This window comes from Gracilinanus agilis, chromosome 5 (assembly GCF_016433145.1).
Source record: "Gracilinanus agilis isolate LMUSP501 chromosome 5, AgileGrace, whole genome shotgun sequence".
NCBI classification, from domain to species: domain Eukaryota; kingdom Metazoa; phylum Chordata; class Mammalia; order Didelphimorphia; family Didelphidae; genus Gracilinanus; species Gracilinanus agilis.
In genome coordinates, this window is record NC_058134.1 from 310278928 (window position 1) to 310292564 (window position 13637).

The 13637-nt window shown below is 47.4% G+C and overlaps 1 protein-coding gene across 1 annotated transcript in view; it reads left to right on the forward strand.

The window, feature by feature from the left end:
• SLC25A17 (solute carrier family 25 member 17) overlaps positions 1 to 13637 on the forward strand; it is a 38302-nt gene that overhangs the window by 16167 nt on the left and 8498 nt on the right. Inside the window, exons 2-4 of the mRNA XM_044677392.1 lie at positions 5322 to 5382; positions 8623 to 8689; positions 9392 to 9543. Of these exons, the coding sequence (XP_044533327.1) occupies positions 5322 to 5382; positions 8623 to 8689; positions 9392 to 9543 (280 nt within the window). The remainder of the gene's footprint in view (positions 1 to 5321; positions 5383 to 8622; positions 8690 to 9391; positions 9544 to 13637) is intronic.

The following is a 13637-nucleotide window of genomic DNA, read 5'->3' on the forward strand; positions in this document are numbered from 1 at the left end:
AAGCTTCAACTCAGTCAGAAGATGGTGCAGAGAGGAGCACCTCCAGCCGCCTGCTCAGGGGTCTTGTGGTTCCTCCTTTTCCTAATCTTTGGGCCTGGGACACAACATTCCAGGAGCCAGATGGTTTGCTCTGTAAGTTTCGCTGATCTTTGCTGGCGATTAGGTTCTGAGTCTTATTTCGTAGAACAAGTACTGCATTCCGGGAGAGCTGGGGAGAGTGCCAGATACCTTGGGGGGACTCGCATGCGGCATTAGATGGCCCGCGTTTGTCATCTGCTCCCACCGAGAGAGAATGTGCAGCTGAAATAGCCAAATATAGTCATGAGAGTTTAGCATGTTCATGCAGTCAAAGGTTCTCCAAAACGTTGCTAAGCTTTCCCTGCCAAGCCAGCTCTTAAAATAGTTGAAAATGTCAAGCTTTGTCTGTCAGCCTGCTAGGCGAATTCACAGGACGCTCTGACTTGGTTTCTCTCATTACTGAATTAATGCAGGCTCCCTCCAGGGCCCAGAGCAGCAGCTTCTATGAAAATGGAAAGAAAGATGGCAGTGGGGGTAGTTGAGGGATATTCTCAGCGATTGTAGGGTTTGGGGCGTTTTCTCTGAAGACTCACCAGAAACTCCTCTAGGCGTGAGGGTGAAGTGATCAATTTTATGACTAAAAAGTACCTCTTTGGGGCACTGCTTAACCACTGATGAAAAAAAATGCCCACAGCTTTTGGTAGAAGATGAGCATACCGGGAATATGTTTGATTCTAGGATCCAAAGGCTGGAAAGGACCTAGATGGTGAAACTGAGGCCGATACCTAAGTTGCCTCAGGTATTCCTGTCCCGACATGGCACATTCGGATCTATTCCAGCTGAGGGTGGAGGAGAATTAGAAGGCCGGTTTGAGACAATCTCGGTCTCTCTAGGCCCAGGGGACCATCCTCAGAATGACTGCAAATGCTTGCAAAAGTAAGTTTATACCATCTTCTCTCTGCGGTCTGGCAGAAGAAAGCCAATATCCTTGGCTTGTGGTGAGTCATCACCGCCCAGGGGTCACCTAGGTTTAGTGCCCACCAGCTTCCTCCCTTCCTTCAACAGAAGAGCTACTTTGGCTGGAGAAAGACCTGATCTTGAAGCAGGGCCTTAGAAACGGACTTCCTCCCCAACTACCTGGCTTCAGTTCTTTGGAATGGGAACCTTCCAAATGGTGATTAGGCTCTCCCATCAGATGTGTTTAGTCTATGTTCTAAATCTCTAAGGTCTCACAATATTTTCATACTAGTAAGTAAAAGAATGTTTCTTTCCTCTTCAAAAAAAGAAAGAAAATCCATAGACTCTTGGATTTAGAACCAGAAAGGCCATCTAGCCCAACCCATTTAAGGAAACTGCTACACAGCTAGTAAGTGGCAACATCAGGATTTGAACCCAGGCCCTCTGACTCCAAACCTGCATTCTTTCCACTATACTCCCTTGAATCCTTAGTGTTGAAGCTGCCGAAAACAGTTGTCAGCAACTCACTGGGCTGGTGAAAGCCCAGTGCTTGACCGGGCAGGCAGCTTGATTGGTGAGCAGAGGAGTGACAGCATTCAGGAGTCCTGGATAATCAGGGACCTCACTCTGTACGGTGAGGGACTAGATGAATGCTGGCCTATCAGGTTGTGCCTGCTATTTGGGGACTCAGCACTCATCCATCCCTTTAGCAGTGCAGATTGCAGCCCATCGATAGCTGTCAAGGGGACTTGCCTCGATTCTTCTAGATGCCACAGATCTATTTCTTGCCATGGACTAGCCCATCTTCTCTTCCCATTGACCTTTGCTGCTCTTGTTCATAATTCACTAATTCCGTGTTGTAACTGCTCACGTGCCCACCATCACCCTCTGGGTGATTCTTATGCTTAATTTTGGGGAGACTTTTATGTTCCATGACTCATGGCTGAACATTAACACTGGTGGAACATTGGTATTTCAAAGGATGATTTGCTGCTTCTTGGAGAAATACGGGGTGTAGTTATTAAAGGAGCTTCGTCATTGCCCACAGGCAGTCCAGCCCACTCTCTTCCCATTCACCAGAGGTTGGCTCAGGCTTGTGATCCTTGCCCAATGCAGTCTATTTGAGAGAGAAATATGGATGGCGGAGCTCTAGTTTGTCTTCCTAATGACCTTCCTGATCCACACTGATATTTATATGTTTACAAAATACTTTCCTTCCCTCATTCAATTTTGCATCTCACTAGATATTCAGTGATTAACAGTTATCTGACAGCAGTTAAGCCAGAAGGACAAAACAGTCCTTCTCTCTGGGCTTTAGTTTTCTCTTCTCTAGAAAAGAGGATGGGGACAGCTAGGTGACTCGTTGGATAGAGAGCCAGGCCTAGAGACGGGAGGTCCTAGGTTCAAACCTGGCCTCAGACACTTCCCAGCTGGGTGACCCTGGGCAAGTCACTTGACCCCCATTGCCCACCCTGACCACTCTTCTGCCTTGGAGCCAATACATAGTATTGATTCCAAGATGGAAGGTTTCTTAGATCCCTTCTAGCTCTCAGTTCTGTTGTGCTCCTGTAACTCATTATGTAGAGAGGAGCTCAGAGAGGAGGCTCTAAGATGGAGCAGGATTGGGGAGGGTTTACCAGAGAAGGTGGGATTTTAGCTGATGCTTGAAGGAAGGCAGGGAAACCAAGAAGTAGAGATGAAGAGGGAGAGCATTCTGGGCCTAGGAGACAAGCAGAGAAATGCCTGGGGGCTGGAGATGGCTGACCTCCTCCTTCATGAAATAGCCAGGAGGTCAGTGTCACTGGATCATGGTGAGCGGAAAGAGTTTGAGTGCCAAACTGAGAACTTGATGTTTGATCCTAAATACAGTAGGGAGCCCCTGGCATTGATCGAGTTGGGGAGTGGGAGGGACATCAGTGGAGGCTTTCTAGGCCAAGGCAGCGGACCAGGCTGCCTCATGGGCCCCCTGGAGTCAGTTTCATCATCTGTAAAATGAGGGTTTCTGCAAGGCTCCTAGAGCTTGGAGGAGCACCAAGAGCTAGGGCTGGCAGGGCCCCATCTGTGACACATTAAGTCACCAAACCTCTCTGACTGGACCAGATGATGTCTCTGTCTCCTGTGCCTAAATGTTAGTGGTCCATGGAGCGGTGTGGCCTCAGGGAGCTTGTGTGTGGATCTACAGGTGTTGGTTATATGAATGCCTGGGCAGATTGTGCCTGCCTGCCTGCCTGCCTGGCTAACTTGTGTGTCTTGGGAGGAGACTACATTGCTTGGCTTTTGTATCCCTGTATTCCATAGAGTGGAACGTCCTTCTGCCATGCCAGGCCCTCCTCCCTGTGGTAGGTTCCTCTCTGGGCCTCATGCTGACCCGCTTCCATGCCCTCCTTGTCAGCTGTGCTTCTGGACATCAGTGGCCTCTTTGTTTTTGGGTGCTCTTTACTTTCCCCATTAGAATGTGAGCCCCTCGAGGGCAGGCACTGGCTTTCTTCTTGCTTTAATTTGTAACTCCAGAGCTGAGTGCAGTGCTTGGCACTCTCCAACACTTCATGGCTTCGTTGCCTGCCTGTCCACCTATGTTGTGCCCTTTGTGTATAAAGTGGATTGTGGGATGTGTGTGTCCAAGGCAGGTGAGTGTACTTGCCTAAACACACAGCTGTCACCATCGTGTGTGGCAGGCAGACCTGCTCAACTGAAACTCGATGGGGTGAAGGAATGAAGAAGAAACAAATTGATGTTCTTCTTGGGACCCCCTGCTCCCTGTTCTTAAAGTGGGGAGTCTTTAGCTGGAGGGAAACCAGAGACCTCCAGCTTGGAACTTGCAGTCAGTAAATCAGCCCAGCAGACCTGGTCTCTGTGGGATGGGCTTCAGATTTCTTCTAGATAACTCCGCAGGGAGGCGCTGTCTCCTCCAAAGCCATCATATCACTCTTTTGAATCCCTCCAACTCAGTTCCAGTGGGATTGGCTTCATTCATGTTTTATGATTCCAAAGCAGCTCATGATCTCTTGTCTGAATTTTATGATGACCTTCTCTGACAAACGAAGACGCCAAGGGGCAGGGCTGTGGCCTCATTCAACCCTAGAAACAACCTGTTGAGGTAGTAGCCTGATTTAACAGATGAAGAGACTGAGGGGTGCAGGAGATCAAACAGAACTAGTAAAGAGGCTCCCTCTCTTTCCTCCAAGTCCTGTTCCACATGCCTGGAGAGGCCGGCTTCTTCAGAACGAGGTGAACCATGAAAGAAAGCCATTTAGCTTTTCTACGAGATTGGCACACTTTGCTGGTGGGCATTTAAAACCCTTCGAAATCTGCCCCCAGCCCAGCTTCCCACATCCCTGGGCCAGTGGTTTTTCTGTTAGTAGAAGAATGGAATCCAAGCTTCTCGGTGCCAGTGATTATCGGCTTTTGGCTCTTGGATCTCCAGCATGGTGCCGCACTCCATAAATGTTGATTGAGTTGACCTCATGCCCAGACCTAACCTTGATTGTACATTTGGTGTCTTCTGGCACTTGTTTTTAGCTTCCCACATCCTGGGAATCCAACTTTTCTTGCACATTCCAGCCAAGTTGGATTACTAGCTGTTCCCTGAATGTGATCCACCATCTTCTGCCATTCTGTATTCATTGAGCCCATTTTCAGTACCTGGAATGTTCTTTCTCCTCTCCCAGCTCAGGGACTTCATCTTTGGTAAAGCCTTTCCCCCTGAAAGTGGTATCTTCCTCTTTGGATTTTATTTTATTATTATTATTTTTTTACTTCTTCTATCAATGCCTGGGGTAGCTAGGTAGTTCAGTGGATAGAGCACTGGGCTTGAAGTCAGAAACACCTAAGTCTTCAGTCTCTTGAGTCTGGCCTCAGACACTCATTAACTAAGTGACTTTGGGCAAGTCATTTAATCCCCATTTACCTTAATCCACTCCAAGATTTCCTTCTCCAACTCATTTGGCAGATGAGGAAACTGAGGCAATCAAGGTGCAAGGCCAGATTTGAACCTGGGAAGATGGCCTTTCTGACTCCAGGTCTACCACTCTATTCACTATGCCACCTCGCTGTGCCTAGACTGATCCTAGCATCTCAGACCCTGCGTTCTTAAACATGTGATCATGGATTCTCTTGTTTTGGAAAACTAAGTTGCTGCATGTGTGGATCTTTAAAACCCTCTCGAAATGTTATTGGTAGAAGGGTGGCAAGAGTGAAGAATGAGTACCTAGAGAAATGGGCTATTGGGAAGGGTGGCCAGCTAGTGGTGCCACCTTGTCAGTGAGGGAGGGGCTCTTGGGCAGCTCCGACTTGGGACTCCTTCCCATTGTGAGGCTACAAGCTAAGTATTCTTTCCCCTTTTGCAGGGAAGCGTGACCGCCATGACGGTGTTTTTTCCTTTGGACACCGCTAGGCTTCGACTTCAGGGTGAGTAAATCTCTCTTGGGGTGAGCGTCCATTGGCCTGGCTATCTTTATTCTCTCTTCTTTCTTACAAATACTAGAAGACTGTCAGGACATACGTGACAGCCAAGGAAGATAATTTAGCATTGAAATAATCAGTTCTTGTGTTCAGTCAGCCTTCCCAACTTCCTGGTAGCACTGCCTGAATTCTCAGAAAATTGGCAACTTACGAGGTTGGAATGTATTCAAACTGACTTTTGAAAAGATTGGAGGGGCAGCTAGGTGGCTCAGTGGATAGTGGAGCCAGGCCTGGAGACAGGAAGTCCTGGGTTCAATTTTATTCTCAAGTAATGTATGTGGGTTACACAATCCCAGTTGCCTAGCCCTTACTGGTCCTCCACCTTGGAACTCAATGTCGATTCTAATACAGAAAAGTAATTTGAACTACCCCCAAAGCCCCTAAAGTGTATGTGTGCATTGATCTATGGATGCCACTGCTTGGCAGGCTTATCCCCCAAAGAGACTGGCAAAAGAAGGAAAAGACCCATCTCTTCCAAGATAGAGATTGCAGCACTTTTTTTGGAAACATGTGCTGCTAAATAAATAGAGCGTGTGTGTGTTTGTGTGTGTGTGTGTGTGTTTGTGTTTGTGTGTGTGTGTTTGTGTTTGTGTGTGTGTGTGTGTGTGTGTATGTGTGTGTTTGTGTTTTGTGGGTTCCCCACCCCCTCCACTCCACCGCCCCACTAGCAGAATGTGAGCTCCTTCCGGTCAAGGACTGTTTTGACTTTTCCTTAATAAGTGCCTGTGGCTTATTTGATTGCCCATTGGTTGTGGGACAGAAGGGACGAGAAAGGATGAATTTCGAGAGACCTGGGAAGACCTCCATGAGTTGATGCAGAGTGAAGTGGGCAGACCACCACAGGCCTTCTCTTGTTTTTGCGGCCTGGGGCCTTCAGGCCCTTCTCAGGATCATGTTTTGAAGGCATGAAATGAAATACTGAAGAAATCAGATATCGGCAAATAAAGATGGCTGTTTTTTCCCACCCAAAGTCATAGATCCCCTGAAATTTGGGGGGACCCCCAGTTAAGACATGCTACAAGAGAAAACAACTTTAAAAATGTAATAACTGATCGCTGCAGTGACCAATCCTGATTTCAGACTTACGGTAATGCCTGCCTCCTGCCTGTGGGGATGACTGGCTGGTGGCCAAGAGTCAGAAAGACCCAAGTTACCCTCAGATACCTACTAGATGTTTGATGCTTAGCCTCCTTCTGCCTCAGTTTCCCTAACTTAATTATAAATTGCACTTAGCTTGCACAGTGAAACAATTAAAAACCACCACCACAGCCATGCTTGACATGAGAGAAGATGAAGAGCAGCCACTTCCCTCAGTTTTAATGCAGAGTTATGGGACTATGAATGTGGAATCCTGCATAGAACATTGGACTTTTTCATTTATATTGATTTTTAAAGATAGATTTTCATTGAGATCTTTTGTTTCTGTATCACCTTCATTGACCACCCCTACCTTCTTTCAGAGAGCCATCCCTTAAAATAAGAAAACAAATTCAGCAAACTAAGAAGAGTCTGACGTTCCGTCCAGTATCCCTGACCTTTCTTTACAAGGAAGCTATATGTACCCATTTTGACCTTTTATCTTGGGATATGGTGTAGAATGTTGATCTATACCTAGTTTCTGCCTAACTGCATTCCAGTTTTTCCAGCAGTTTTTGTCCAATGGTGATTTCCTGTACCATTGATCATTTTCTTGGCATAATTCCAAATAGCTTTCCAAAATGCTTATATTCATTCATAGCTCCACAAATAGCACATCCGTGTGCCCATCTTTGGGGCACAATCCCTCTACCATTAACTATTCCTAGCCTTTGTTGTCCTTGCCAGTTTTCTGGAGGTGAGGTGAAGCCTCAGGATTATTTTGATAGGCATTTCTCTCATAAGTGTTTGGAGCATTCTTTTGCAGAGTTGTTCAATCTGCAATTCTTCTTTTGAGAACTGTTTGTTCATCTACTTTGAGCACTTATCATTATAGGGCCATCTATGATATATAGATCTGGCATCTGGTCTTGTAATTTTGTTCCTTGTCTTCATATCTTGGCTGTCAGACCCTTCTCAGAGCGTCTAGTTGATGCCCAGATTTCCCTCCCAGTCACTTGCTTCCCTTCTTGTCAGGGTGCATTGATTTTGTTCATGCACAAGCTTCTCATTTGCCTGGAATCCAGAAGATCTGTTTTCTCTCTTGGGATTGCCAAGATTGGCTTTGGTTCAGAATCCCCTCCCCACCTTGGACTGTTCTCTGGAGGCCCGTGGGAGGCCTCTTTTTTCCTCCTTTTTGAATCCTTTCCTTGCAGTTCTTCTCAAATGAGAATATCAGTTGTTCTCTCGGCATTTTAGATCTTTTGCTCCTCTCAGTAGACTGTTATTTTGTCTGACCCTGTAAAGAGTCCTTTCAGTGCATCATCTGGTAATGGGGAAGGCAGGAACTAGGACAGTTGGATTAAGTTCTGTTTTGCAAGATACTCATGGAGATGGCTAGTTGGGAGCTAAGTAATGTGGAACGGGAGTAAAAACCATCATTATAATAATAATAGCTAGCACTTATATAGCACCTACTATGTGCTTTACAGTTATTATCTCACTTGAACTCCTGTGATATGTGTTCTTACTCTCTTCATTTTGTAGTTGAGGAAACTGAGGCAGATAGGATTGCAAAGCTAGGAAATGTCTGAGGCTGGATTTGAACTCCAGACCTGGGGCTCTCTCTTTTCACTGTAGCACCTCCTTGCTTCTTTCATTCGCATAGTTCTAACCCTAAATTCGTGCCAATTTCTAACCCTAACCCTAAATTTCATTTGCATAGTTCTGAGATTGCAAGGATGCTGGGAGATCCCAGCAGCTGGCTTGTGTCTGTCCCTCCCTTTCATCATGTGAATTATGCCCCTCCTTTGCCATGCGCTGAGGCCTCTACTCTGTGCCTCTCCATTACCCTCAGAGTGGTTCTTATTTCTAATTCCTCAGAGCCTGCAGGGAGAGCCCCGAGAGAAGGTGCTAAGGACCCCACATCCACCGGCGTGCCCCAACTACTGGGGAGGAGCTTTGTCGTTAAGATCTTCGGAGGCTGCTGAGGGGGAGCTGCCACCTGACCTGAGCAAGGGGGAGGAAGGGATGAGGGAGCTAATAAGACTCAGCCACGGAGTGGACTTGAGCGAGGGATTGGTTCTAACCGTCTCTTCTTTGTTCTGCCAGTTGACGAGAAGCGGAAATCCAAGACGACACACATGGTGCTGATGGAGATCATTAAAGAGGAAGGCCTGTGAGTATCTCTCAGTGCGGCCCTGTGATACTCTCAGCACCCCCTGTAGTCTGCCAGGCCTCAAGAGAGGGTTGCCAAACGTTGCCGAATGCACTGGGCCCAAGAGGCTTCTTTGTGATGTCTGGCCAGGGGTCAGGCTAGAGCTGACGAAATCAAAGCCCAGATTCCGTTAGATGGGGGCTGCTTGGCACATGCCGCTTACCAGACATGTCCAGCGAGCAGACAATTGGTGCATTGCACCTCTCATATTCTTATTCTAGCCTCAAACCAGATAAGTTGTTTGGGAAATATTTTTCTGCAGTTTTTTTTATTCAGAGATATTAAAATATCCCAATTACATGTAATAACAATGTTCCACATACTTTTTCCAAAATTATAAGATCCAAATTGTCTCCCTCCCTCCCTCCCTCCCTCCCTCCGAGATGGTAAGCAGTTGATCTGGATTGTACTAGTACTAGAAAAGCAAAATTGTTTGGGAAATATTAATTAGCCATCAGTTGTGGGGCCTACGATGGCATCTGCCTCAGCCTAAGCAGTCACTGGGAGGCACTGAGGGAAACAGACATGGTTGTGTTAGTCGGGAGAGCCCCTTCGCCAGCCTCCTGCCCGATGTCCAGCGGGCCCCTTACCTGCTGCTTTTAGAGCTGGGCTGGGGAGAGCCAGTCTGGACCCACTGCTGATGATGCGTGTCTTTTCTCCTAGCCTGGCACCGTATCGAGGGTGGTTTCCTGTTATCTCCAGCCTTTGCTGCTCCAATTTTGTCTATTTCTACACTTTTAATAGCCTCAAAGCTGTCTGGGTCAAAGGTCAACATTCTACCACTGGAAAGGATCTGGTCGTTGGATTTGTGGCAGGTACTGAGGGTTTCCGAGTGCAGTGGATGTTTTTTAGGCACCGGTTATGTTCTGTATGTACCCAAAGAGCATCTATTTTAGCACTGATTAGTGCTAAATGAGGGATTGTGGGCTTCCACTTGGGTGACCAAGTTAACAAGCATTTGTTCAGGCCCCGTGTATGTGCCAGGCAGAGAGATACAAAGAAACCCCAAAGGCAGTCGTGCCCTCCAAGAGCTCCCAGTCTAATGGGAGAGACAAACATCCAGCAAACAACTGGCGGCAAGTAAGCTAAGTGGGGTCCATTGGAGACCCTCAGCCTAGGGAAGGCGCCAGCATTGAGGGGGTTTGGGAAAGGCTTCCTCTAGAAGGAGGGTCTTTAGCTTGGACTAGAAGGAAGCCAGAGAGGGCAGGGGTGGAGAGAAGGCCAAGCCAGAGGAATGGCTGCCTGAGGACAGGGACCGTCTCTTAGCTTCTGTTTGCAAACCCCCCACCCCAGGTTCTGCTCTGAAAAGACGTCGGATTGGAATATTGTGAGTCAAAGGGACAGTTGAGGGATGCTATACATGTTTCGCCTAAAGGCAGCCAAGTTTTCTTTGAGAAAACTCTTTGTCACCATCCCTCAGGGTGCCCGCGGCTAGTGACAGTATCTCATCGACCCTTCTAGACCTTTGCTGCAATGTCATGATTCAGAGGACAAAGAAAAGGTCCTAATGGGCCAAAAATCCTGTTTGTGCCAGGCTTACTCAGAGGGTGTTGAACTTACTACAAAGGTGCCCTCTTCTGGTCCTTCTTCAGGTTTCCCAGGTTCTCGCTGCACTGCCTGGGTCACACTTATCTCTGTTACATTTAAATTAGTCACGCAGCAAGGTTGGGGACGAGCTGGGGGGAGGAACAGATTCTATCTACACAGCGCCTTCCTCTTCATCACTTATTTTTCCTATGCCCATTTCCCCCTTCTTCCTTGGCTTTGTGGTCCTTGAGGCCTTGGACGCTTCTTTTAATCCACGTGTAGAGGCCCTTCATTGCCTGGTTGGGGTTGTGCCCTCTCCTGTGGGCACTGGGGAGTCTAGGGAGGGAGGCAGATTCTTGGACACTTACCAGCAGCAGTGCTCCTTCTCTAGCTTCTGGGCCAAGACATCAGGCTCAAAGGCTGTTGGGGAAAGCTTTGTTGGGCTACTAATGGGAAACTTGCCCCTTTTCTGGACACCAAAGAGAATACCCAGGTTATTTTTCTCTTTTATTAGAATGATAGCACAGGACTTTCTCTAACACCTGAAGGTTAGTGAAGCCTTAGACCGCAGTGAGTCTCACAAAAATGCTATAAGATAGGCCTGGGTAAACTGAGGCACAGGTCAGCTAAGCCTAGGGTCTCACAACTAATCTGTAAAGGTTAGAGGCAGGATCCCAGCCCGGGCATTTCTGACTGGATCTACTCTATAGCCCACTCTGTAATTATGGAGTTTCCGAACCCTCTAAGCACTAGTGACTTCATGGCCAGAAGCCTGGCTTTGGACTCCTTTGAATTGGTTTCAACTAAATCTTCCTGTCATGAGAGCAGGATATCTTGGTTATTCCGCTGTTGGGTGCTATAATGATGCAGATGAAGAAATGAAAAATGATGTTTTCAGTCCAACCACTGTGCCTTGCTGTGCTGAGCCTTTCTGAATCTTTCCCCTCTGAGAAGCCCGAGTTTCTGGAGAGCCCGGCCTTCCCTTCCCTAATCTTCCTCTTTCTCCTTGACCTTACCCATTGGCTTGTACCCAGTGAAGGCCTAGGAGCTTGGGCCAGAAGGGACCTTCGAGGTCACCGGAGCAAACCCGAAGGAGGGTCGAACTGTTGAAGGGAGGAGGTTATTCCTTGTGTTGTCAGCAGCTTTTTAGTTCTCATAGTAACTGTTGTTTTGGTTCTTGCAGTCTTATTGCCAATATATTCAAAAAGCAATTAGAGAAAATGTGACTTTTCCTGCTGGGAGCCTTGTTGTATTCTAATACACTGTGTGGGAACCAGGCATTGTTCTCTGCAGACCCCGTACCATACTGTTATTTGAACTCTGCATTCAGCTTGGGAATTATGGCTCTTATTGTGTTTGGGCCTCAGACCCCTAGCAGTGAGCCTTCTGGAACAGAATGTCAGAACCGATCCTTTCTAGATCTTCTCCTCTTCTGGCAGTGGTGTGTGTCAGCTCACCGCTGGCGGCTCTGGGATCCAAGACATACTGTTCATACAGTACGTCAGGGGCTTCCACGGTTGCTTTGAGGCATTGCCCTTCTTTCAGGGGCTTCCTTCCCGACTAAGATAGATCAGACAACTTGGGGGTAGGATTCCAGAGATCCAGGGAGGTCCACCTGTCTATCATTCTCTGCTACTTTTCCCAACTCCCATTCAAATCAGCAGGCTGAGGCCCAGGTCCCAAAGGGTGGCAGGCTTTTCTTCTCGGGGTGCTAAAGGGAACCCTGAGTAGCAGGAAGGTAGTTCTATTAGTGTTGCTCACAAGCCCCCACCAGTGTGCTTCCCATTGGTTAGCTTTGCTGTGGTCAAGTCATTTGATCATATCTGACTCTTCATATCCCCCCTGAGGGTTTTCTTGGCAAAGGGGATTGCCATTTCCTTCTCTAGATCATTTTTACAGATGAGGAAACTGACACCAATAGGGTTAAGTGACTTGCCCAGGGTCACACAGCTAGTAAGTGTCTGAGTACAGATTTGAATTCAGAAAAATGAATCTTCTTGACTCCAGGCCCATTGTTCTGGGCACTGTACCACCTAGCTGCCCCTAGCTAATTATCTAGATCCGTGTTTGCGAACCTATGGCATGTGTGCCAGAAGGGGCTGCTCCCTTCCCCCTCTTCACACATGCCTGAGGACATTTCTCTCATCACCTGCCCCTCTGGCCAGCAGCCCAATGGTGCTTCCTCCCGCCCCTGTCTGGGGGAAGGGGGTGACTCACATGCTGCTTGAGGGTTATAGTTTGGGGTACTCAGTCTCTAAAAGGTTCACCATCACTGACCTAGGTGTGGTAGCAATTAGCCAACCAGTTTATGAGCTTTTCATTAAGAGCATTTGCTGAAGCCTCTGAAAGTCTGGGACCTGCATGTCCATAGAGGTCCAGGGAGCCTAGGTAGCTCTTGGTGAATGGAAGTTCTTTTCTCTTTTCCTGGTAGCCCCCTTTCTCTCAGGTAGAGCTTTCTGCTGGAAAGGCTCCTTAGAGAGGCCTTCCTTACAGAGAGCTGCCCTTCCTCAGGAGCCTGGTTTATCCTTAGGCCACTGTTGCTCCTGGTGCAGTTTGGGAAGGACAGGCAGACTCCCTTATGCATCCTGTAATGGGGGAAAAATGGGGTTTTTTGGTTGAATATATTAAAAGGTTGGTCTCCAGAGGATTGAACAATTATCAATCCTCAATTAAGAATAATCTCAAGTCAGAATTGACTTTTATGGAAGTCTTACAATTTAAGAAGAGAGAAAATAAGAAAATTAGAGAGAATAAGATAGGATAAGTGATCTAACACACTGAGTAAATTGCTCCGGCCCCTGGCTCAAACCAGGCAGATTTTACTAGTCCTTAATTGGAAAGATCAAGCCTTGAGCCGAGGGCTGGAGGCCCCAAGGCCCAGGAGGTGTATGAAGCAAAGCTTCAGCCACAGAATCTCTTTGAAAGGAAAGTTCCTTAAGAGAAGTTCAGGAAGATTCAGTCTTAACACTCACCATGTGGAACAGTCTCAGTCACGAACCAGCAGAGCTCCCTCAGGTCCCCTTCACAAAACCAGAAGACCCAGCCCAGCTGACCGAGGTCTCTTTTTAAAGGGGTCACTTATGTGGCACTTCCTGTTCCTTCCTCCTAGTTTACATGTCCAATCACAACAGACTCTTCTCTTAGGACTGCCCAGGAGGCAGTCAGTGGATTCTGATTCGTCACTCACTCCAGCACACATGGGTTAGGACCTCCCAAAAATGGAGATGTTCTCACCTTTGGTGATTAAATCTAAAGATGGGCAGTGTTGATTTAATCTAATTATCACAATCCCCAAGTTATTCTGTCTCAGTGGCTCAGCTGTCGATTTATGGATTCTATGGAGGATTCTCGTCCTGGAGTAGACATCCAGCCTTAGATTTAG